Source organism: Marmota marmota, unplaced genomic scaffold, assembly GCF_001458135.2.
Source record: "Marmota marmota marmota unplaced genomic scaffold, marMar, whole genome shotgun sequence".
Taxonomy (NCBI): Eukaryota; Metazoa; Chordata; class Mammalia; order Rodentia; family Sciuridae; genus Marmota; species Marmota marmota.
This window is the reverse complement of record NW_026000256.1, coordinates 1109140-1133929: the sequence shown is the minus strand read 5'-3', so window position 1 is coordinate 1133929 and position 24790 is coordinate 1109140. Positions and strand designations below refer to the sequence as shown.

The 24790-nt window shown below is 46.5% G+C and overlaps 2 protein-coding genes across 10 annotated transcripts in view; one reads left to right on the top strand and one right to left on the bottom strand.

Moving 5' to 3' along the window:
- Positions 1 to 4125: 4125 nt before the first annotated feature.
- Positions 4126 to 24790, bottom strand: part of Ikbkg (inhibitor of nuclear factor kappa B kinase regulatory subunit gamma) — a 25295-nt gene continuing 4630 nt past the window's right edge. Inside the window, exons 1-11 of one of the 8 annotated variants that reach the window (XM_048796758.1) lie at positions 24408 to 24426; positions 23937 to 24046; positions 19738 to 19939; positions 17948 to 18159; positions 14648 to 14766; positions 12520 to 12672; positions 11473 to 11569; positions 10346 to 10489; positions 10015 to 10157; positions 9737 to 9798; positions 4126 to 9425 (exon numbers count right to left, since the gene is read on the bottom strand). In XM_048796758.1, the coding sequence (XP_048652715.1) occupies positions 9283 to 9425; positions 9737 to 9798; positions 10015 to 10157; positions 10346 to 10489; positions 11473 to 11569; positions 12520 to 12672; positions 14648 to 14766; positions 17948 to 18159; positions 19738 to 19924 (1260 nt within the window). In that variant the 5' untranslated portion in view covers positions 19925 to 19939; positions 23937 to 24046; positions 24408 to 24426 and the 3' untranslated portion in view covers positions 4126 to 9282. Of the gene's footprint in view, positions 9426 to 9736; positions 9799 to 10014; positions 10158 to 10345; positions 10490 to 11472; positions 11570 to 12519; positions 12673 to 14647; positions 14767 to 17947; positions 18160 to 19737; positions 19940 to 23936; positions 24433 to 24790 lie in introns of those variants that run through there. The other 7 variants (XM_015506962.2, XM_048796756.1, XM_048796755.1 and 4 more) reach the window with 7 other exon arrangements.
- The window catches only part of G6pd (glucose-6-phosphate dehydrogenase), a 15838-nt gene continuing 15608 nt past the window's right edge, over positions 24561 to 24790 (top strand). For both annotated transcript variants that reach the window (XM_015506956.2, XM_048796754.1), the window contains exon 1: positions 24561 to 24699. The gene's annotated coding sequence lies outside the window, so the exon portion shown is untranslated. The remainder of the gene's footprint in view (positions 24700 to 24790) is intronic.

The window sequence follows — 24790 nt, the reverse complement described above, 5'->3', positions numbered from 1 at the left end:
AAATCAGCGCTATAGTGGGGAATATTCATTGCTGAAGACAAAGATAAAAGGGGCTCCCAATTGCAGAGGATCAGGCATGGATCTTGATTTGTAATTAGCATTCTTCTCTAAAGAAAACACAACTCATTAGACAAATGACCAATTCCAGAGTAAGGCAAAGAAAGCACAAGATGAACTGGAATATCTGTCCCAGAAGAATAAGGAAGTGTTCTACAAACAACAGGGACACATTTAATAGGACTAAGGGGGGAAAAAGAGAGAGAACACAAATCAAACAGAGGCACATTACTAATGACCTTATATAAATAGCAAGTATGCATGGAAACCAGGAACCATATAGGATTTCCTTTATTTCCCTAACCTTCTGTACTTCTGAGTCAATCAAGAATTAGGAGCAAGGGCTGGGGTTGTGTTGAGAGCCACAGCGGAAGGGGCCCCAGCAAACTTCCAGCTGCCAGCTGATTGGCTCCTCTGCTGTGATGCTCATTGGGCTGTTTCCCCACCCGTTCAGACCACAGAGCTGCTCACTGGGGGACTCTTTTGGCTGTGGCTCTCAACATCTCCAGCTGGAAGTTTGCAGGGGCCCCTTCGGCTGTGGCTCTCAACAGGGTTGTGGCTCAGTGGTAGATCACTTGCCTAGCACACTGGGTTCGATCCTTAGCACCACATAAAAATGAAATAAAGATATTTTGTCCACCTACAACTAAAAAATAAATATTAGAAAAAGGAATTAGGAGCAAGCCAGACTTAGTGGCATATGCTAACTCGTGGTGCCTGTGAATGTGAGTTTATTTGGAATTTGGGTTTTTGTAAGCATCATCAGGTTAAGATGAGGTCATACTAAAGTAGGATGGGCCCTAAATGCAATACAACTGATACCCTTGTTTTTTAAAAGAAGGAAAAAGGCAGAGAGAGATAAGAAGTCCATATGAAGATGAATGCAAAAATGGAGTAATATGTCTATCAGACAAGAATTCCAAGGATGGCCAGCAACCACCTGAAACAAGGAGAAAGTCATGCAACAACTTCCCTACAACTTTCAGAGAAAGCATGACATGGTGACACCTTAATATCAGGCTTTTGGCCTGCTGTACTATAAGAGAATAAATTTCTATTCTTTTAAGCCACCCAGTTTGTGACACTTTGTAGCAACAGCCCTAGAAAACTTATGCATCTTCCAAGTTTCCAGTTTACCACTTCAGCTCCACTTGACACCTAAAACTCTGATTTCTCAATCCCCTAACAGCCAGCCTCAACATCTACCTGCACATATAAGAGAAAATGTATGGGCACTACAGCTGTAACAGGCATAGGGCCACAGGGCTGGTCTTAGGGAGCTTACCTGGAAGTAGAAGAAGGACTATTAAGAAAGGAGAAGGAGATGTGGGGTGGAGGACAAGAGAAGGGAGAAGGGAGTGGGGATCGAGGTGTGATGTGTGCATGTATGGAAAGGGCACAGTAAAATCATTAATTTGTACAATTAGCATGTTGATTACAATAAAACTAAGTATATAAAATACAAAAAAGTATCTTATTGATTGTATTAAAAATAAAACATTTTACCTGGGCATGGTGGTGCACACCTGTAATCCCAGCAACTCAGGAGGCTGAGACAGGAGAATCACAAGTTCAAAGCCAGCCTCAGCAATTTAGCAAGGCCCAAAGCAACCTAATGAGACCCTGTCTCAAAATAAAAAAATAAAAAGGGCTAGGATTGTGCTCAATGGATATGGTAAAGATACTGGGTTCTAATCCCTAGTACCAAAATAAAATATTTTGTTTCATCCATAATACAGAAAAAGAAGGTATATCTGATATATACAGAAGAACATCAATATTTCTTTATTATAATTGGTTTTATCCCAACATCCTAAAGATAATTTATAACTTTATGTCTACATTAAACTCACCATGCACAGCTTCACAGGTTGTATGCTAATCTCAGTACCATTCACTTGCCTTATCTCACCTCATGATCAATCATTGCCACCACATTCAAGAGTATTTCATGCCTCCTAATCTTGCACCAAATATAGTTTAGTAATACATAATGTTTAAGTAATACTGGCATAATTTTTAAAAAAATCTTCACATAATGGCTACACTCCACTTTTTTTTAAAAAAAAGGTATAAAATCTGTGACAATTACACAATGAGATATGGTAGATTATCATATTTATGGTAAGTATCAGTAGCTCCCTGTTCATAAATATGAATAGCTCTCTTGGAATAAAGTAGTATACCTATTAAGTTAATCTATGTACATACAGTTATACTGATTTAGTTTAAATAAGACAAAAACAAAAGGAAATAAAACTAAAAACCAAGCTGTCTACAAGTGTGATATAGGAATATAGGGAACTTTATATATTAAAAAAAAAAATTGGTACTGGGAATTTAACCCAGCAGTGCTTAACCACTGAGCCACATCCCCAACTTCTTCTGTTTTTGTTTTGAGATTGGGTCTTACTAAATCCTTGGGGTCCCACTAAGTTGCTGAGGCTGGTCTTGAATTTGCAATCATCCTGAGTTGCTAGGATTACAGGCGTGTACCATCGTGCCTGACTATAAGATGTTTTATAAGTATTAAGAACCCTGGCAGGGCTGAGGATGTAGCTCAGTGGTAGAGCACTTGCCTAGCATTTGCAAGGCCCTGGGTTCAATCCCCAGGACTGAAAAAAAACAAACAAACCCTTGGCAGACACAATTCTCAATTATTCTCAATTTTGTCATTCTGTTATCAAATTTTTTTTAATTTTTTGGTAATAGATGGACACAGTATCTTTATTTTATTTATTTATATGTGGTGCTAAGGATGGAACCCAGTGCCCCACACATGCCAGGCAAGTGCTCTACCACTGAGCCACAACCCTAGCCCTGTTATCAAACATATTAATAAAATAAACTCTAAAAAAGCAAATCTTGCCAGGCATGGATGTCACACACTTGTGATCCGAGCAGCTCAAGAAACTGAAGCAGGAAGATCACAAGTTCCAGGCCAGCCATCAGCAACTGGATTGAGACCCAGATCTCAAAATAAAAAATAAAAATAAAAAAGGGACTGGGGATGTGGCTCAGTGGTTCAATCCCTGGTACTAAAAAAAAAAAAAAAAAAACTTTCTTGCACAGGACACTACCACACTCAATGGAGGATCATTCTCTCACACTGTCCCAAATCCCTCCAGAGTGTAACTGCCCTCACTTGAGGCCCTTGGGCTCAGGGGTGCCCAGGAGCGAAAGATGGAAGCAGAAGGGACAAGTAGGGAAGCTGGCAGGAAGATCCATTATTATTTTTGCTGTTCCCATATGCTTATGCCAGCAGCAACTTTAAGAGCTTGTTTGGAGGTTCTAGCAGGGAAGCACACCTACTTGCATATCCTTGACTAAAGAACAAGGGTGGGCCACCCTCTTTGATCACACAGCTTCAGGAGGGATGCATATAGAGAAGTGGGAAAAAGGACACCCAGCTAGATAGCTAGATCTGCCAAATCAACCCTGGTGACCATGGGGTGACAGATGTCACAGCCAGATTTCTCTCATGTGTTTAGCTGTGTCCTCCTGAGAAAACTCAAGGTCTTTGATAGTTTACCTTCCTAAGATGATGTTTCAGGTTTACTGTGAGCACCTCCTGCCTCATACCTGAAATAAGTCATTTCTCCAGAGAGCCCTGGTTCCCCCTCAGTGGGAATATTTCAAGACCACAGTCTTGATGCCACCTGCTACGGGGTTATCATTGCTTCCAGGCCATTTTAGGAGACAAATTTAAAAAATCTGTAGTTTTTAGAAAAATAAAAATAAAAATAAGGGGTTGGAGTAGTAGCTCAGGGGTAGAGCACTTGCCTAGCATGTGTGAGGCACTGGGTTCAATTCTCAGCACCACATATAAATAAATAAAGGTATTGTGTGACTTATATGAAGCTAAACAGTGCTCTTAGATGACTTTTTTTGGTTTGGGTTCTGGGGATTGAACCCAGGGCCTCACACATACTAGACAAGCACTCTGAGTTACATCTCCAGCCCTTTTTATTTTTTGAGACAGGGTCTCACTATGTAGCTGAGGATGGCCTCCAACTTGCCATTCTCCTGAGTATCTGGGATTACAGATATGTCACCACCAATGCCCAATTGACACTTTTTAATACCAGCTTTATTGAGGTTTAATCCATAGATCATACAATTCACCCATCTGAAGTACACAATTCAATGGTTTGTAGCATATTCGTAGATAAGTGCCAACTATCACCATAATCAATTTCATAACATGCTCATCACCCCAAAAATAAAGTCTGTATCTATTAGCAGTCACTCCATCTGACCCCAAGTTGTCTAGTGCTAGGCAATCACCAACTTTCCTTAAACAACATCTGAAACCTTTACAATAATAACAACCTAATGGAAAATCGTTTGGGGAACCACCTAAACTAGAATGGCTTTCACAGTTATCCCGTCTACCTAGGGTCAGGCACTGTCCTAAGTGCATGCCATCACCTCAAGGCTCAGAGAAATTAAGTGAGGGGCAGAGCAGGACGTGTCCATGTGGTCTCAGTCTGTGTTCTTGCCTATTCATGATAAGGCCAACATGATCTAGACATTCAAATTCTGAACAAACTGTTTAAATGTTTTTAAGAAGTCCCCCCACAGGTAGTCACCCATTGCCTAAAATAGGTTTTCAGTGCTATAGTTTCTATCATATTAATATAGTAAATTCCAGCAACCACCATTTATAGACAGGTGATGTCCACAAAAATACTGACAGAGCAATACTGATAACAGTGTGAGACAAGCTCATACCATCAATAAACATGCACTGTCACTTCGTGCTGAGCACTGTTCTAGGGATTTTGCCTGACTAGGATGGATGAGGCTTCTGCTCTCCCTCCACTAGAGGGAGAGCAGAAACAAAGCAGAAAATAGGTCACTTTAACTGTCTAGCCAAGAATTAAAACAAGGCAACGTGATCTAGGATTAAGACTTCAGATGAAGGAGGTGATGTTTACATTCAGAGCTGAATGACAAAAAGAAGGCAATTACACAAAGATTACAGGTCAGAGTCTTCCTGGCAGAAGCGACAACAGGGACAAAGGACTTAAGACACAGAAGTGTTGTATGTTTGAGGAAAGGAGGAAAAAGAACAGTGTGGTGTGACTGGGCCAGCAGGGAAAGGACATGAAATGAGGTCAAAGCAGCATAAGGCTAAGGATGGAAGTTAGGTCTCATGAGTAAGAGAAAGCTGGGTGTGGTGGCACATACATGAAGTCCCAGGTACTCAGGAGGCTGAGGCAGGAAGGTGGCAAGTTCAAGGCCAGCCTCACCAACCTAGTGAGATTCAGGCTTTATGATGGCATGCCTTATGAGGGGGCTGTGTCTCACCAAGTTTTATTCTTTCAAAAAGAATAAAAAGAAAAAGGGGCTGTGGATATAGCTCAGTGGCAGGGCACCCCTGGATTCAATCCTCCAGCACCAAAAAGAGGAGTAACAGAAAACCACTGGATTATTAAACAAAGTAGAAACACAGATTTACCAGATCACTGTGGTTGCTGTGAAAGAAACAGACTGGAGAGCCTGCAGTCTCAAGTGAAATCAGTGAGGACAACACCATAATAGTCCAGGAAAAACATGGACTGAGGAGGATTTCACACGGAGCCTGGCTGAAGCCAAAGTGGACTTTAAAGCCCTCCCCTAACTTTGACCTTCCCTTTCCCTTGTCCCAATCTTGATAGGTGGCCCAGCATACACAGTTTAAACCAAAAGTCCAGGAGCGGCCCTTAATTCCTCTTCCACTGCCCCTCCACAACCAGGCATCAGTCATCTTGTTGGCTGCAGCTCAATACTCAGGACTCTGATGCTACTCTGGCCCGAGTCTCCCTTCTAACAAAGTCACCTCTGCAGATTGGCTCAGAGCTCAGCTCTTTCCCCTACTGTCACAGCTTTAATGAATGTCTGTCCATTTCTTTTGACACTGGTGTCCCTATAGAGAGGAGACTGACACAAAGGAAGAATATGTGACAACAGGGAATGATGGGGGGGAACCTTTTCATTACTAGTAATTCCAATACTGTATCCATCCAAATGACAGCAGGATGTACACTTGGGAGTTTCTGCTTCATTTCACACATTATACATAACTTCATCCCCTGACCTTTCCACACCAACATACTAAAGAACACAACCCATATGCAAGATGTTCAAAATGCTGGATGTACCAGCCATTGGTAGCCAGATGATAATGTGCAAGTTGCTGTCTTAGGATGAAGAAAGCTGAGGATGCTTCTCACATGTTTGCTTCAACTCACCAAACAGCCCCCTCATAAGGCATGCCATCATAAAGCCTATGTCACACCTGTTCAGCAGGGCCCTACACATAGTACTGCATCTGTTTCTAGTTTGACACCATTTTTGCTTATTGTTTGTGTTCGTGTTGTTTTGGTTACTAGTGCATGGGAATACTCTTGTACTCTGCTTATTGGCTGTCTGGATTTCCCTTGGACTTTAGCCAAGAGAGGAGTGGACACATGCCTGAGCAACAAGGTAATGTCATGGGTTCTGGGTAGAACATATTTCCAGCTGTATGGATTTATGGGCCTCAACTAATAAGGCAGGCTGGTTCCCTCATGGGAGGAACAATCAGTTGTTCCACAAGCCCAACCTATGTAAGGCCAGAAAAGAAGAAAGTAGAATGCCCTATGTCTGGGCAAATGGTAGGATTCAAAACCTTTGGTCTAATATGTGGCAAAACCTGCACAGCACTAAGGGGGAAGCACATAACAAGGGCACTCAGCCTCTGGAAAACATATTGAGTCCTAACCAGTCAGGTCTCATCCTGATTCTGACTCAACCAGTCCAGGGGGCCCAGGCCAGAGTGTTTTTCAGGCTTGCAGATAACTCTGCTGTATAATCCACCTGGTAAAGTTCCTCAGTGTCCTTGGGTCTCACCTTCTTTCTATGCCCCTTTCAGAAGAGGGTGCTCATCAGGAAGGAGCTCCTACATGCCTCTGTTCACCCTCCTGAAAAGCATGAAACCTGTCCTTACACAGCTAGTGGCCACTACACAGGGTGCAAAAGGTCCTATTGCAACCTACCTTATCTGCCTCTCCCAGCCATACCTGCTGGCCCTGGCAGTGGTGTCCACCTGGAGACAAGATGTCCCCCGAGTTAATCCACACCAAATTCTGCAGCTTGGTGGCTACCACCACCCTGGGGACCAAGTCCTGCCAGCAGATCTGCAGGTCTTAGAGTTACCTGCCTTTGGGTTGCATTTGCCCTGATCTTTAACATCTGAATCAGATAACCTCATACTGGGTTGAATGGTGGCTCCAAAAAGATAAGTGTTAAGTCCAAACTCCAATAACTTGTGAATGTGGCCTTTTTTGGGAAAGGGGTCTTTATAGATGTAGTGAAGGTAGGGATATCAAAATGAGGAGATCATACTGAATTACCCCGATAGACCCCACATCCAATATCTGGTATCCTTAAAAGAAACAGAAAACATGGAAGAGGCCATGTGACAAAGAAGCAAAGATAAGAATAATGGATGTACAAGCCAAGAACTGTCAGCAACCACCAGAAGCTAGGAAACAGGCCCAGAACTTATTCTCAGAGCTCCAAAAAAACAACTTGACTTCAGGTATCTGGCTTCCAAGAAATGAAAAAATAAGTTTTGTTGTTTAATTGCACCAAGTTTGTGGTGATCTGTTAGAGCAACCACCAGAAACTCATGCACCACTCCAAAACAAAATAGTGCTCTTACAGAAAAATTACAGGAATAGGATTTAAGTGCAGTACCATGAGCAGAGAACCTGTCTGGGTATTTAACACTTCCCCAAAGTACTGTGTGATAGATATGTGGGCATTAGGAAATAGAAAAGTTTTTCCCCACTTCCTATAGATGCTGAGAAAGCTCCCAGCTGAGGCTTATTTTTAAAAGTCCTAATATCCTAATTCTAGTCATTCTTCTCACTATCAAACAGCAGAAAGCCCTGTGAAAAAGCCCAGGGATAGATCTACATCTCATTCCTAACAAGGGAGCTTGGAGGGCTGAGGGAAGGAGGGCCCAGGACTGAGAAGTGAATGATGCATAGATACTGGAGTGTTTCTCAATTTCCAACTTCCTTTCCCTTACTAGAATTGCAGAGTTAGTTCCCATGGCTTCAATATCCTAAGAAATATCCAGAACTTTACAAAACAAGTGAAGAGTCCCCTATTCTTCCTCATCTGCCAATCATTGTCAACTGGCTTCCATCTGTAAAGCCAAGGAATCTGGGGCTGATATAGCATCAGACACTTCTAGAATGTAATGAACCACAACAACCACTCACACTGGACAATAAGTGCTTGGCAAAGACAAGGGCACACTTTGGTGTTAGAAAAAGTAAAGTATATGCGTGTGAAGCATCCATTAGACCACAAAGTGCTCACAACTCCAAACCCAAAATAATGGAATGGGGAAAAGGATAATGTGACTATGTAAAATAAAAAATACTCAAGGCCAGAACACTACACTGACAAAATCAAAGGGAAAAAGAAACATGCACTTTCTGTTACAGACAAGAGCTAATCTTGCCAATGACAAAAGAGCCCCTAAAAAAATGAGGAACAAAAAATAACAATCTAATAGGAAAATGGATAAAAGATATGTACAGCCCATTCACAAAAGAATTAAAAAGGGTACATACCCCTTGGAAAATATGCTTAAGCTCACTCTTAGTGAAGAGTGGCATGCCCAGCAGGTGGCAAAAATACAAAGGTCTACCCACCTCTTGCTTAGCAAAGACACACATGATTAGTGCATAAGCATTTTCGTTGCACCATTATTTATGAGAGCAAAAGGACTACAAACAACCCAAACGCCATCAGCAGCAACTGGTTCAACCAACCCTGGTACAGCTGCAAAGTGGAGTATCACATGGACCAGGAGGAGAGGCTGAAGCTCAGAGCCAGCAAGTCAGTAGCCAATGGAAGGAAAAGTGGTCCTCCCTGAGAGTCCCTGGCCCAACCTCTCTGCAGGGATGGGAAAGGAAGGATGGATTAGCCACCAGACACAGGCAGTTCAGGCAGATAGGACAGAAGGAAAAGAGCAGAGAATCAGGTCTGACTCAGGCTTCATCTTCCCTCAAAGGGGGAACCTGCAGACCAAGGGGCTTAAGCAAGAGCTCTGCAGCAAGCTCCTAGGACCTGCTCATTATCCACCAAACCCTTAATTCTGAATTAGGCAGGTGGGAGAGGAAAGCACAAATCGAATTGTCCTGGGTGTGGCGTCTTCAGGCAGCCTTGCATCTGCTGGCCCTACTCGATGCACTCCATGACATGTATCTGTAGGGTGTCCATATCAGGAGCCTGGTACTGGCACTTAGGACAACAAAAGTCAGGTGGCTCCTCAGGGGGGCTTCTCCTCTGGTTGGGTACAGCCGGATGAAAGGAGTGGTGAGCTGAGAAAAGAAAAGAGGCACCAGGAAGTGGGTCTTGGGTACAAACTGGGTACTAATCAGAGGGAAGGGGAGGTTGACAAGGTGCCAAAACTGGATAGGACTGCCATGTTCAACCATTAGGATCAACACCACTGTGTGACCAGGAGCCAGCACTACCACCACATTCTCCCCTTGGCCTCAGGGTGGGGCAGGGTGGGGTGAGTGATGGGAGCAGCAGGGATACCCACCTTCAGGGCTGAAATGAGCCTTCTTCTAGAGCGGTACACCACCCTCCCCACCCACGTCCTGCAGAACAATGCTCACTCACTCACCTGGGGTAGGGGGTAAAGGGGGCTGGGAGGCCTCTACATGCCGCTTCCTCATATCCTCGATCCTTTGAAAACAGAAACCGTCCAATCAATGCATGCATTTTTGTGAGGCTCCTACCTGGAGCAGCAGAAAAGGCCATTGGAAGGATAGGGTGGACGGAGAGGAAAGGGAAGTACAGGGAACCTAATCTGAAAGCCAGGAGTCATCAGTCTCCTGCAATTACTACTGGTCACGCCGAGTGCTACGCCCCCTCCTCACATGGCCACTCTTGGAGGCCTACCTGGCTGATTCCTGGCAGCTGGCTTTTAGCTTGCTATACTCCCGCTGCAGCTGCTCCAGCTGCTCCTGCAGATGCTCTTTCTTCTCAGCCAGCTTCTCCCGGGCCTCCCTCTCAGCCTGGAAGTCTGCCTTGTAGATATCCGCCTGGCAAAATTCAATAGAGGGACATGCCCACCACCCATTGGGCACATCATGATAGGCCTGGGGTAACAAAGTGAAACCTCCTCATGCCCTCTGTGAACCTCTGGCAACACAGAGGGAGCAGATACATCAGCAAGTAACCCCAAGCACACTGGGAGGTCAAGGATCGAAGCAAGGAGGAGAGACCTCACCTGGGCCTTCAGGACTGGCACCGTCTCCATCACAATCTTATGCTGCTCAGCCTCTTCCTTTAGTTTGTCAATCACTTCCTGCTTGGCCACCAGGGCCTCCTCAGCCTGCTGGAGCTGCTGCCTGAGATCCTCCAGCTGCATTCCCTAGAGATTGGCAAAGGGCACTGACAAAGCCTCCCAGAACAGGGCAGGGTGGAGCCATTACCCAGGTAGGCCACTGCTTCGAGTGAGAATTGAGGACAAAAGGGAGCCCTGGCTGGCCAAAGCTGGGACAACACCAGCTCCTTGGACTTCAGGGCCAATCACAAGATCTCAACGTATGCAAGAAAGCTGCATCCTGGTACTTCCCCACAGGGCAGAAGAAATGCTGAGGTTTTTTCTCAAGACATATTAAGGATCTTGGGATTGAGGAGAACTCTGAGGCCATCTGGTTCAGCCTCCCACCAAGGTACTCATTCCCTTCACAGAATCCTTCAACCCTTTAAGGACAAGAGCCACACTCCATCCTGAGGCTGCCCACTCCATATGCTACCAACTACAGACCCACCATCTAAGCCTCAATCCATTAGTCCTTCCACTCAGCCATCTGATCAAAGGTCTGCTCATCCCACACAGACACCCCTCCCCATAAACACACATACACACTTCCTCCACTCCCCTGACACCCCGCCTCCCTGCCAGGATTTTGTTCCAGAGATTAAGTGCCATTTTTGTAACTAACTTTTCCTCAGGTGACCTGGTTTCAGGCTTAATCCTCATAAATCTCCGCAAGGTACATCTGTGGTTGACAATATCCTTCTTAAACTGTGATTGCTAGAACCGCACCCAGTTTAGGTCTCGTGAGGACAAACTGGAAAAGAGCTCAGGGAAAATTTAGCCAAGAACTACACTGGTGAGGGCTGAATGTGTCCCTAGGCCAGCCCACCCTGGGGCCTGGCAATGTGCCCCAGATCCCTGTGGCCTTCTCTGAACTGTCACAGCTGCAGCCTGAGGAAGGTCTAGGGCAAGTCAAGTATCCCCCCCAAAATCTAATTCTTTCAGGTCTCAAGAACTGTGATCTTCTCTGTCTTTGGGGAGACAGGAAGAGGTGAAGTCCTCTCAAGACAGCGCAGGCTGGCCATACTCACTCGCTTGCGCTCGCTGCTCACCATGCTACTCTTGATGTGGTTGTCATAGTCTTGGAAGAGCTGATGATAGGCTACCTGCAATTGGGCCAGCTTCCTCCTGCCCAAAAAAGGAGCTTTCATTGGAGAAACCACTTTGTCCCAGCCTAGGCATGGCTTCCCTGCCTCCAGCTCTACCCTCTTAATTCTTGTCATATCACAAACCTGGAATGGGGCCTTCCAAGGGTACATCTGGACTCCTAAGGTCATCAACTCTGAGGCAGGCTTTGCTGACAACAAATATTCACTGCAACTGACTCGGTTACTCAATAGTTCCTATCAGTTTCCTTAAAGCCAACAATTTTAAATGTTTATAATAAGAACTAGGGGTGTACCTCAGTGGTAGAGTGCTTGTCTAGCATGTGCAAAGCCCTAGGTTCCATCCTCAGTATTGCAAAACAATAAAAAAATTAATAATGTTTGTCATAAAGTGGAACTATCCTGTAATCTTCAAAATTGTCAACTTCATGAAAAGCATAGAAAGGCTGGGAGAGTGTTCTAGATTAAAGGACACTGAAAAGGCATGCCAAGGAAAGGATCTTGGGATCCAAGACCAGAAAGCAGTAGAAGGGCTGGCAAAAACATATGGAGAAAGGGAAATATGAATGTGGACTGAACCAAAGATAATATTTTTGTCTTAGCCAGGTGCAGTGGTACATGTCTATAATCCCAGTGACTCAGGAGGCTGTGGCAGAAGGATGGCAAATTTGAGGCCAGCCTCAGCAACTTAGCAAGACCCTGTCTCAAAAAAATATAAGAAAGGACTGGGGATATAGAGTCAGCCAGTGATATAGCACCCCTGGGTTCAATCTCCATTACCAAAAAAAAATTTTTTGTCTAGTCTCAAAGATGAATTATTTGACTATGATAACAATGGACTCTACTATTAGCAAGGCTAAGGGGGAGAGTCAACCCTCATCCACAGCCAGTCCCTACGAGGGCTCCCCAGAAGGCAGGAAAAGCCACAGGCCCATTGGCAACCCCCAGTACCACCCCTCCACACCAACTCACTTCTCCTCCGAGGCAGCCTGACGCTCCATGCGCAGGGCGGCCTCCACACTCTGGCTCTGCATGCGCAGCTGGTCCACCTGTACACTGTGTTGCTGCTGCAGTGCCTCCCGCTCACTCTCCAGCTGCCTGGCCTGCTCACTGGCGGCCCGCACCCTGGTACAGGGAGGAAGAACACATTGAGGGGGCATCAAGAAGGACAGCATGGGCAAGGGGTTAGGTTCTGAACACCCTGTGACTGCATGCTGACTCTGGGTGGCAGAGTGGAGGCACTGCCACCAAAAATAGGAAAGAAGACCGGGAGCCAGGTGGAGAACAGATGATAAGGCGCTCCACCTGATGAATTTGCTCCAGTACAGGGGCCCAGGAAACAACCAAGTGCAGATGGCTAGGAGACTAAAAGCCAAGAGAAGGAGGTGAACTGAGAAAAGGATGGGCCACCTGCATCCCAAGCTGCCCACTACAATATGAGAGGAACCTCCAGGAAGGTGCTGGGGCCTCAACAAGAGCAGTCTCAGGGAAGGGGTGTCAGGACAGACTATTCTAGAAAAAATAGGGAGACTGCCCACCTGAGAATGCAAACACTGAGCTCTACAGCAGACCAGAGCTCAGCTCCAGCCCTGTTGCTGCCCACAGCTCAGCTGGAGTCCCAGCTGTTTGCAGGCTCAGTTTCCACACCTGGATCACAGGGAGTTGTAAGACAGGACATGACATCAATGGCCCTGATAGGGAATTTCTCTCTCCATCTCACTACAACAACTCAGGCTATCTCACCTCAATCACCCCATGATCCCCAAATCCTCTGATCTGAACCTCACAGCTTCCTTAATCTCCAATTTCCAAGCTCCAGCCTCATTATCCTGCTGCCCCAGGGCCTTCAATAGCCACTACTCAGGCACAGTGGCATATGCCTATAATCTCAGCAACTTGGGAGGCTGAGGCAAGAGGATCTCAAGTACAGGCCAGCCTCAGTAACTTAGCAAGACCCTGTCTCAAAATAAAAGATAAAAAGGGCTGGGGATGTAGCTCAAATCCCAGTATCACATAAAAAACAAACAAACAAAAAAAGCCCCCACTGCAGCACCAATGGTTGATGTTTCCATGTGGCCCTGTGGTAGCCTCCGGCTGAAGGTCACCACAACTCTGACAAGGCAGGCCTGAACTATCAGGCCTTCTCCACTTCTGCCTTTGCTCATGCTTCCTCTTCACCTCCACCACCAGCTCTTTCTGAACTGGAGTCTAGTTACCCTCTTCTGCAGAAAGGTTTCCCTGACAACTACCCCATGTGCACAATGACCATCTTAATACTGCATTAAGAAGACTGAGGCCACCATGTCAGCTGCATCCAAATGTCTGGAGGGCAGCAGCAGGGCAGTATAAGAACCACAGCACCATACCTGCACTTTAACCAAATGATCCCACTTAAAATGACCAAACTCACTTTGCAAAAGAATAATAGGCAGGCCTGAGGCAGCTAGCTTTCAAGGTTGGCCCTCAGCCGTTACAAGTTCCCTGCACTGCTCTGATGCTTTCCCTGCTGATAAGGGTGGCTCCTGTGCCCAAACTCTGTATAAACAACATTCACTAAGGTGAGCACCCACACATTCTGCCAGGAGTCAGGAATTTTAGTATGTGCCTTGGAAAGGGTGCCAACATGAATAGCCCCCAGAAGAAACCCAAGGTGCTATCTCCATTAGGCACATGTGGGAAGTGGTTTTCTCTGTATACCTCAGAGGGGTACACAGAGAGCCTGAGGCAGGCTTCTCCAGTCTTCAGCTAGGGATCTTATACTAGAGGATCCCACGGTGCATCCTTCCCCTGTGATAAACCTCAGCCTGGAAGGCAACTATGTGCTGGGTCCTGGGAGTGCTTCCAGAGAATCACCTATCAGAGTGTGGCCTTAGGGGCCCATGAAAAGCCTCCAAAGGAAATAACACAAACTCTAGCAAAGGACTGAAAAGCCTAGAAGTAATAGCTAGGAGCCATATCCTGGATACCTGGACCAGAACTGTCACAAATCGGCCATAACAGACATCTGCCCTCTCATACAGGAATCCCCAGAGGCTTCTACACCCTCCTCATTTGAAACCCTGGAAGTGGCCTCCAGGACTGGCTTTCCCTCCCTACTCACCTGCCCTCCAAATCCTGCCGTTCCTTGATGGCAGCCTCTAAGCGACTCTGGCTCTCTTGGAGCTCCCCCAGCAAGGATGTCACCTGGGCTTTCACAGAGGCCTTGTCCTCAGCCATCTGCTATAGGAGAAAAGGTCACCTCCTGTTAGTGCTACTTTCTGCCCAGCTTCCCACTCCTGGCATCCCCAGTCCCTAGGGCAACCTGCAAATGACTGAGGCATGTGCACCCTCAGGGCTTCTCTCCTGCCCTCATCACTTTCCAAACCCAGACACCCCAGAGCCTCATGAGTGTGATGGCCACCTGACCTTCCCCAGTGGTCCACCTTGACCCTTGCTACTGGATGAGATATATTTACCAGTCTCTTCCCATCCCTCCCCAACTCATCTCATGCCTCACCTCCAGCAGCTACCCAACCTAGCAAGGCAACTGAGGCAATGTGAAGGGATCAAGTCCCAAGAGTCCATGCCTCCTAGTCCTTCCTGCATCCCTGTGGATGGGGAACACGGGACCCCAAAGAGACACAGGAGCATAGAGGTATCTGGAGTCCTGTGTGGCTCCTGAAAGCTCAGGTACTACTCTGGCCACCAGACCATAAGGGCTGAACCTGGAGGCCATGTGACTATGGCCCCAGCAGGCAAGCTCTCTTATCTTTGAGAGTCCATGCCAAAGGAGGCAAGACTTGAACAGCAACAAAAATACAATCCTAGTCTGTGGGCGTAGGGCCCTTAGAAGGTGGGAGGTTTCACAAAGCAAGAGTGGATACTGAATCTTTTTAAATACTAATAACAAAAACTCTCTGTGCACAGTGGCACATGCCTGTAATCCCAGTAACTTGGGAGGCTGAGGCAGAAGGAAGGCAAGTCTAAGGCCAGCCTCAGCAACTTAGCAAGACTCAAAAAACAAATGAAAAGGTCTGGGGATGTAGTTCAGTGGTGGTAGGGGGACTTTCTGCAAACACTCCATTCAAACCCTGCATTTTAATCCAACTAGGAAAGCTGAGGAGGAAGATGGCAAGTTCAAGGCTAGACTAGGCAACTTAGTGAAATCCTGTCTCAAAATAAAATAACATAGCTCAGTGGTGCCCTGGATTCAATTCCAAGAGAGAGAGAGAGACACACACACACACTTAATCAAACTTTAATAGGGCTTTCAACAGCCTAAGGCCATGCTAGTGAGATGCACCAGGCAGCTTCCCAGATGCTGTATGGAAATGCTCACAGCTGTTAAAAGAACTATCTATTCTGGCCAACACCTAACATAGATCACTGACCTTTCTTGGAGCATTTACTACAAGAATTGTCAACTATGAGTCCTTCCTCTGTCTCAGATATCTGTGTATCTTCTACAACCTATCAGTGTCTACCTCAAGGACTTAAGAGCTATTCCTTTGAAATGGAATCATCAAAAAAGATGTTTCCACACTCTCCCAGTCTCTTTGGGAGAACATTATCCTAACTTTATTAACTGCCAGCTCAGAGACACACTGGCCTCATCACCTGGATGCTGATACCCTTTGTCATTTTTCACTTGGGCCCTTCCCCCCACCTGACACTCTAATTCATTCATAGTCTGCCCCCTCTCTTTCAATGCTAGGGTTGGAACCTCAGGCCTCATGCATGCTAAGTACACTCTCTACCACTGAGCTACATCCTAGCCACCATTCTCTCTTTAAAATACTGGTCAACTATAGAGCTCAGCTCTTTTCCCTACTGACAACAGTTACTGAACAAAATCTGTTTTCACAGTTACAAGGAATGCCCACCTTTGTTTTACACTGGTGTTCTTATAAAAAGAAATGCACAGAGAGAAGGTCACATGATGACAGAAGCAGACACTGAAGAGATGCAGCTGCCAGCCAAGGAGCACCAACGACTGCCAGGAGCCACAAGACACTGGGAGAGGACCTTGAATGGATTCTCCCTTGCAGTCCTCAAAAGGAATCTACCCTGACCACATCTTGAACTCAGACTCCTGGCCTCCAGAACTGGGGGAAAACAGATCTGTTGTTTAAGCCCCCAGTGTGTGGTACTCTGCTTCCGCAGCCCTAGCAAACTCTTTACACCACCACAAATGAGAAACAAGCACCTTGAGCCAGAAGTTCCCAGTAGTGAGGCACACAGCATATGCCTTTCCTCCAGGGCTGGCAGTCTGCCTGCATCAGGTGCCCCCCACTCCCATGCCCCCACCTTGCCCTTCCCGGACAGCACATATCCTGCTCAACTATTGTCCCAGGATCTTGAGAGCAGCCAAGCCAGAAAGGCCCTGAAACACCCTCCTCAGCCCACAGTAAGCATGCCATCCTTTGGGGACAGTACACTGAAGAGCCAACTCACAGGTCCACAAGGTGGCAATAGCCTGAACCTCCCAAAGTTGAGTCTGGGTCCTGCCTGGCTCCTAGAGGATGACCTCTAAGGCCCTTGAACATCCTGCCTGATGAGCATGTCTGGTTCACCTGGGTTTTAGGGCCCAAGCCAGGTAATCTATGCTGATGCCATGATGTGGGTGGGGGCCTTGTGCCACATGGAACTGGATAAACTTTGGGGTGGTGCCTGAACCACCCAGGTCACCAACTATGGTGCTCAACGCCTACACGACTGACCCCAATAAAACTCCAGACACACTGGCCTCGTCATTTAGACACACACACTCTGTCATTTTTCACTTGGGCCCTTCCCCCAACCTGACACTTTCATTTATTCATTCTTGGTCCCTAGACACCAGGGACCAAGTGAGCTTCCTGGCTGACTATACTCCGTGTACATTGTTCCACATGGCTAATGAGAGAAGCAAGCACTGTCTGCAATGCTCCCTGGGAGGCCACCTAGAAGCTCACACTGGCCTCTCCTGGTCCTTACTCTATGCACCTTGAACCTCAGCTGACTTTAATCTATATCCTTCCACTGTAATAAGCTGTAGCTGTGAGTACGATGGATTTTCTCAGGTGAGTCCTGCAAATCAAGCCTGAGGGTGCTCTGGGGGACCCCTGACCATGGGCTCCTTGTGGGAACACTGGTGTCCCTATGGTTTACAGAACATAGGTGAAAGCCAGGCACAGTGGTCCATACCTGTAATCCCAGCAACTCAGGAGGCTGAGACAAAAGGATTAAAAGTTTGAGGGCAGCCTCATCAACTTAGTGAGACTCTGTCTCAAAATAAAAAAATAAAAAGAGAGGGGGATGTGGCTGGGGGTTAAGTGCCCCTGGGTTCAATTCCTGGTAAAAAAAAAAAAAAAAAAACAGTATGCAGGTGTAACTACAGCCCCAAGCGCCAAGAAAAGAGCCTGCCCTGCCTGCTACCTACCTGCTGACATAACTTCAGGTCCTCCACCTCCTTCAGGGCCTCCTCCCTCTGCTTTCTCAGGTCCAGCTTCTCCAGGCTCAGTCTCTCCACCAACTTCCTAGCCTCCTGAAATTTGCGCATGAGGAACTCCTTCTCTTCCCTCTGGCTGACTTGGAAATGTAACAGCTCCTCACAGCGCTCCCGCAGCATCTGGTTGCTCTGCCGGATGGCATCTGGGGGCATAAGAGACAGCAAAGGGGAGGTGAGTCCTGAGAGTCAGGCAGCCTGGAGCACCAGCCCCTGCCGGAGCTTACACAGGTATGAGGCCTACAAGGCCCAAGGTCTGAAGCTGGGCTAACCATCACAATCATCACAGCACCCTCCCATAATACTAGGTGACCTCTCCCTAAGATAGATGGCTTCTAAACACTCCCCTTCATTTTTTTAAACACTTTCAAAATCAACTACTAATGATATGCCCGTAAGTTTCTGCAATACCACACTAAACATGTGAGCTTCACTTTAAGGAGGATGGCAAGTTCTAGGCCAGCCTGGGCAACTTAGAGAGACTCTGTCTCAAAATAAAAAATAAAAAGGTCTAGGCTTATAGCTCAGTGATAAAACACCCCTGGGTTCAATCCCCAAAAAGAGAAAAAAAATAATACACATTTGGGAATCAGAGTGACAACAAAAAGTGCTGGGTGCCCCACCACTCCCAGTGCCTCTCCCTCCCCCAGCAACTGTGAGCCAGGCCATTTCAAAGTCCCTACAGCAAGTGTCCTAATTAACTAGAGGCCACCTTGGTACTTGGGGCCCACTCAAACCAAAGGACTAGCAGGCCAAAGGAGGAAGACTACCCCCAAAACCCAGGTGGCATGATCATGAGCTGGAAGGAAAAGGATGAGGGGAGGGGAGACAAGGATGTTCCACTTGGTGGGAGGCAGGTGGGAATGTGCATCTGCTCTCTGAAAGCCGGTGAAGCTGAGCAGCACAAGGATGAGGAGAAATGTCATGGAGACATGGATGCTGACCCAGAAAACATTGGTGCCCAGCCACACTAGAGGACAGAAGGCTTTCTGCTGAGGCCTCCAGAGGACTGCCTCAGTTGCTCCAGAAAGCCACTGTCCCAGCCAAGAGCCAAGCCCCACCCACAGAATCTGGTACTGCCCACTTCCAGGATCAACAATAGTTAATGATTGATCATTGCATGGATACAGAGACCTGGCCAAATTTTGCTCAACTTGAAAAGGTCATTCCAGCTCCAGAGTTCCCTGTACTCATAGCCCACTTCTCCCTCTGCCCAGCCTTGCTTTTTTCCCTATCCTTCTCATTCCCAATATCAGTCCTAAGAACACTCTAAACACATTTCCTGAGCCAGGCATAGTGGCGTGCACCTGTAATCCCAGCAGCTCAGTAGGCTGAGACCGGAGGATCACAAGGTCAAAGCCAGCCTCAGCAACTTAGCAAGGCCCTATCTGTAAATAAAATATAAAAAGTGCTGGGAATGTGGCTCAGTGGTTAAGCACCCCTGGGTTCAATCTCTGCTAACAAAATAAAAAATACACACTAATCCTGCACACTAATTTGCACCTAAATGTACTTCCAGCAAACCCCAACTGAAACCAAGCCAGAGGATGGCTAAGCTTGAAATGCTAACTAGAGACCACCTGGGTATGCTCTCAGGCACATACCCATCCAGACCTAACAAACATGAAGGTACAGGTGATAGGAATAAACGTTCCACTCAGCAAAGGCTGGACCTCCTAACTTTTCACTCCACTCCACCCCACCACCCCAACCACTGGACCCACCTCGGAGCTCTTGATTCTCCTCTAGACAGCGCTGGAGGGTCTCAGGGATGCCCTGCTCTGAATGTAGATGTAGCATGGCCGGCTTTCCCAGAGAAGACTCTTCACCCAGCACGTCCTGGTCCCCTGCTGGGCCACCACTGGGCTGCACCATCTCACACAGCTGATTCTTCCAGAGATGCCTGCTCATCCAACAAGTCAGTGTCTGGAAAAGAAAAGCAGGCATCACATGACACCATACAGCATTCTCTTACCCAGCAGAACAAGGTGGTTACTCTGTGCAGAAGCTCTGGGCCCATATTTGCAGCAGAATGCCAACCACTTCATCTAGTATAACCAGATGCTGAAATGGAGTTTTGGTCTGAGGTAGCACACATTCCCACTCCAAAGGGAGGGGATTAAGACTGGGGATACAGCTCAATGGTACGGTGCTTACCTAGCATGCACAAGGCCCTGGGTTCAATCCCCACTACAGGAAAAAAAAAAAAAAACACAAAAATCCAAAGGGAGAGGATTATTTATAGACGGCAAATGCCAGTATTCTGGGAATCCTACCCTATCCCTTCTCACACTTCTAAGAAGTGGAGGGTCAAGGCCTCTTACCCTCACCTAGTGTGATAAGTTGAATAATAGCCCCCAAAAAAGATATGACCATGACCAGGCGCAGTAGAGCATGCCTATAATCCCAGCAGCTTGGAAGGCTGAGGTCAGAGGATGGCATGTTCAAGGACAGCCTCAGCAACTTAGCCAAGACCCTCAGAATCTTAACAAGACCTTGTCTCAGAATAAAAATAAAAGGGCTGGGAATGTGGCTCAGTGATAAAGCATCCCTGGCTTCAACCTTTGCTACAAAGAAAAAAAAAAGATATGGCCATGCCCTAACCTTTGAAACCTATAAATGTGACTTTATTTGGAAAATCGGTCTTTGCAGATGTAGTTTAATCAAGGATCTCAAGATGATATTATCCTGGGTTATATGGGTGGACCCTGATTCCAATAACAAGGATTCCTATAAGAGAGAGAAGAAAAAGTAGAAAACAAAGGGAAACACACAGGGAGGAAGCCATGTAGAGACGGGAGTGATGTGAGAACAAGCCAACAACAATTGCACCACCAGCACCTAGAAAAGACAAGGGAGGATCTTCTCCTAGAACTTGCAGAGAGAATATGGCCTGTTCACCCTCTGATTTTGAACTTCCAGCCTCCAGAACTGAGAGATTAAATTTCTGTTATTTGAAGCCACCCAGTTTCTTGTCACATCTATGGCAGTCACAGAAACTCATATACAGAAGAGGGGCTTCAAGAATACCATGCTAGGTCTAAGGAGTGTTCCCTAGAGTTGGGAAGATAAAGGTAAGAAGAGACTTCTAGTGTCTGACATGTACTGAGAAATTTGAAATAGAGAGCAGGACCTGAGACAGCAGAGTAGGTGAGCTGCTCTTGTTCGCTTGAGTTTAGATATAGACCATGAGGAGCAGTACCAGATCCACCATTTCATATCCACCCAAGAAGACTGATTACCAGGAAGTGGAGGTCAATCCCAATGTAAGTTTCCAGCAGCAGGCCTGATGCTAGGAATGTTGACTTTAACACTGATTAAATCTGGTTGTTTTACTGGGCTAGTGGTGCACACCTGTAATCCCAGTGATTCAGGAGTTGGAACAGGAGGATCCCAAGTTTGAGGCCAGCGTCAGCAACTTAGACCATGTCTCAAAAAAATAAAAATAAAAATGACTGGGTCCCAACAGCTGGGGAGGCTGAGACAGGAGGATCACAAGTTCAAGGCCAGCCTCAGCAATGGCGAGGCAATAAGCAACTCAGTGAAACCCTGTCTCTAAATAAAATACAAAATAGGGCTGGGGATATGGCTCAGGGGTCGAGTGCTCATGAATTCAATCCTGGTAAACCCTCCCCCAAAAAAGAGAGATCTGCAGAGGTAGCTCAGTGTCAAAGTACCCGTGGATTCAATCCCTAGTACCAAAAAATTTGACTGTTTTGATTGTTAGCACTTACAACATCTCACTTATACCCCCACTGACCCAAACACAGCAGCTGACCTGACATCTCCATATTTTTCCACATACTTTCTTCCTTGGCTTCCATTAACAACCCAGTCTCCTGGTGTCCTTCCCACTTCAAAGACTGATCCTGCTCAGGCTCTTTCACTAAGTTTTCATACCTTCATGTAGGGGTACCCAGAGCTGTCCTAGAACCACTTCTCTTCTCTAACTATACTCAATCCTGTAGTCATTCCAAAATAACACCCAAAAAGAGACCTCTTTTCTGAATTCCAGACTCACATATCAAACTTGATATACCTATTTGAATGTCTAATAGTCCTCTCAAAACTAACTTCTCAGGGCTGAGAATATAGGTCAGTGGTAGAGTACTTGCCTAGCATCCATTAGACCTTGAGTTTGATTCCCAGCACCACAAAAAAGTGAATAAATAAATAAATAAATAAAAATAAAGAGAGAACTGGGCATGGTGATGCACAGCTGTAATCCAGTGACTTGGGAGGCTAACTTAGAAGGCCAGCCTTGGCAACTCAGAGACCCTGTCTCAAAATAAAAAAATAAATAAATAAAGCATTAAAAGGTCATGGATGTAGCTCAGTGATAAAGCACCCCTGGGTTAGATTCCCAGTACCAAATAAATAAATAAATAAATGGGGAACTCCTAAGTATATACCCAAGACAAATGAAAATATATCCACATATGAATGCTCAAAGTGGCATTACTCAAAACAGCAAAAGAATGGAAACAACCCAAATGTCCATCAACTGGTTAATAAACAAAATTTAGTACATCCACATGCTACAACATAAACAAATCTTCCAAACACTATGGTAAGAGAAAGAAACAAGTCACAAAAGAACACATGTTGTATGATTCCATTTATGAGAAATGTACAAAATGGACAAATCCACAGAGGGAAAAAAAAGCAGTTTCCAGGCTACTTAAGGAAATGAGGTGAGGCCAGAAGGGTGCTTAAAGGGCCCAGGGCTGTTTTTTAGGGTGATGAAAATGTTCTGGCAATAATGGTGATGGCTATACATCAGTAGATATGCTACAAACTATTGAACTGTACGCTGAATAGGTCAATTGTTTAGCATGCGAATTATTTCTCAAAAAAGGTGTTATGGAAAATAATAACGGAAGAGAATTTTGAGGAGTATAAATTAAACGCTTAGTTACTAGTTGATAATTGTAAAGTGAGAGGTGGGTATATGGAATTTACTAATCTTTCCACTTTAATACATTTTTTAATTTTTTTTTAATATTTATTTTTTAGTTTTCGGTGGACACAACATCTTTGTTTGTATGTGGTGCTGAGGATCAAACCCAGGCCGCATGCATGCCACGCGAGCGTGCTACCGCTTGAGCCACATCCCCAGCCCACATTTTTTAAATTTTTAATAATAAAATGTTCACAGCACCATTGTCTCTCACACCTGGAATACTGCAATAACTTCTTAACACACCATCCTGGTTCTAGTCTTGCCACCTACAGTCCATTGTTCTCACGGTGGCTATAAGATCTGCCTAAAAAATAATTCAGGCTGGTGTGGTGGTGTACACCTGTAATCTAAGATACTCTAGAGGTACTCAAGAGGCTGCAACAGGAGAATAGCAAGTTTAAGGCTAGCCTGAGCAAGTTAGCAAGATCCTATCTCAAAACAAAAAAAATAAAACGATCTGGGGATGTAGCTCGGTGGTAGAGTACCTCTGGATTCAATCCCCAGTACCAAAAATAGGTAACTCAGATCACATCCCTCCTCTACCATGAACCCTACCTTGGCTCCCCCTTGCTCTCAGTATAAAGGTCAAAGGCCTACAAGACCCTATACCATCTGGTCTCCCCATTCCTCCCTTTCCAACTATGCTGCCCACGTTCCCTGTGCGCTTCCTCCGTGTTTCTAGAATATACCAAGACGACCCTCTAGTTCTCAGGTCACAGAAATGGTATGAGGACAGGTAGATAGTAATTGTTTTGCAAGTGAGCAAACTGAGGCGCATGAGGTAAGACGCTTAGCTGTCAAGCTATACTCCAGTCCTTTTTAAAGACTTGAAGTGCACACAAATTTGATGAACAGGAAATGTCTCAGGACTAGAAGAGTTTCCGCACTAGAGACATGGAGAGACAGAGACCGCCGCGGCAAGAGAGGAGCAGAACCAGTCCCACTCGCCGCCCAAATAACCTGGGTCCTGGTGTTCTAGAAGCGCGAAGCCGGAACCGGTAGGGCCCAACAGGAGAAGCCTGGACATCAGAAGACGTTTCAGAGGCAGCAGAACGCCCGCCGATGGAACCCTGTCTTGGAAGAAGTGGACCACACGTGTCACCAGTGTAGGTCAGACGTGAGAAAGGCTGGAGCAGCGGGCTGCGAGAGTTTCCTGGGCCGGGACACTCGGAGAAAGTCCCCAGTCCGGAGGCCGCCCTTCCCTTCCCCGCTATGGAAACCCCTACTTCCGGCTTCCGGCGTGGTTGTCCTGAGATCCGGAAGTAAAATACACAATTCCTGACCCCCAGGAGTACAGGAGGCTGGCAAGAGATGTAAGGCCACTGCAAGGCCGTTTCTTGTTCCTGAGGGAAGCCAAAACCCGCTAGCCTAAACTAGCCAGCAGAACACTCCCCAGGGACAAGCGCCAGTCTCTACTTTTCAGGACTTTACCATTTACACTACCCCTACTCTGAAGGCAGCGCATCCAGACGCTGGGCGTTCCTCGACGGTCCCACCCCTGACACGGGAGGGGCCAAGATCAAAAGGCAGAAAGCCCCGCCCAGAATCCAGAAGGGTGCCTGGGAGGCGTGGCCACGCTACTGGCGGAAGTAGAAAACCAGACCGTAGGGTGAGGCTGATCTGGCACTAGGGACGCGGGGAAACTGCCTGGGACTGCCCCGTGCCCATAAAGCATCCCGATCTTGTGCAGCGAGGACAACGGGCGGATCAGCCATCAGTACAGGTGCCCGAGGGGCGGGGCTGTTCGTGCGCGGGGCTGGTCAGGGATGCGCGCGCACTTATCCTCGCCCCCGTCCTCCCTCCCCCCCTCTCCC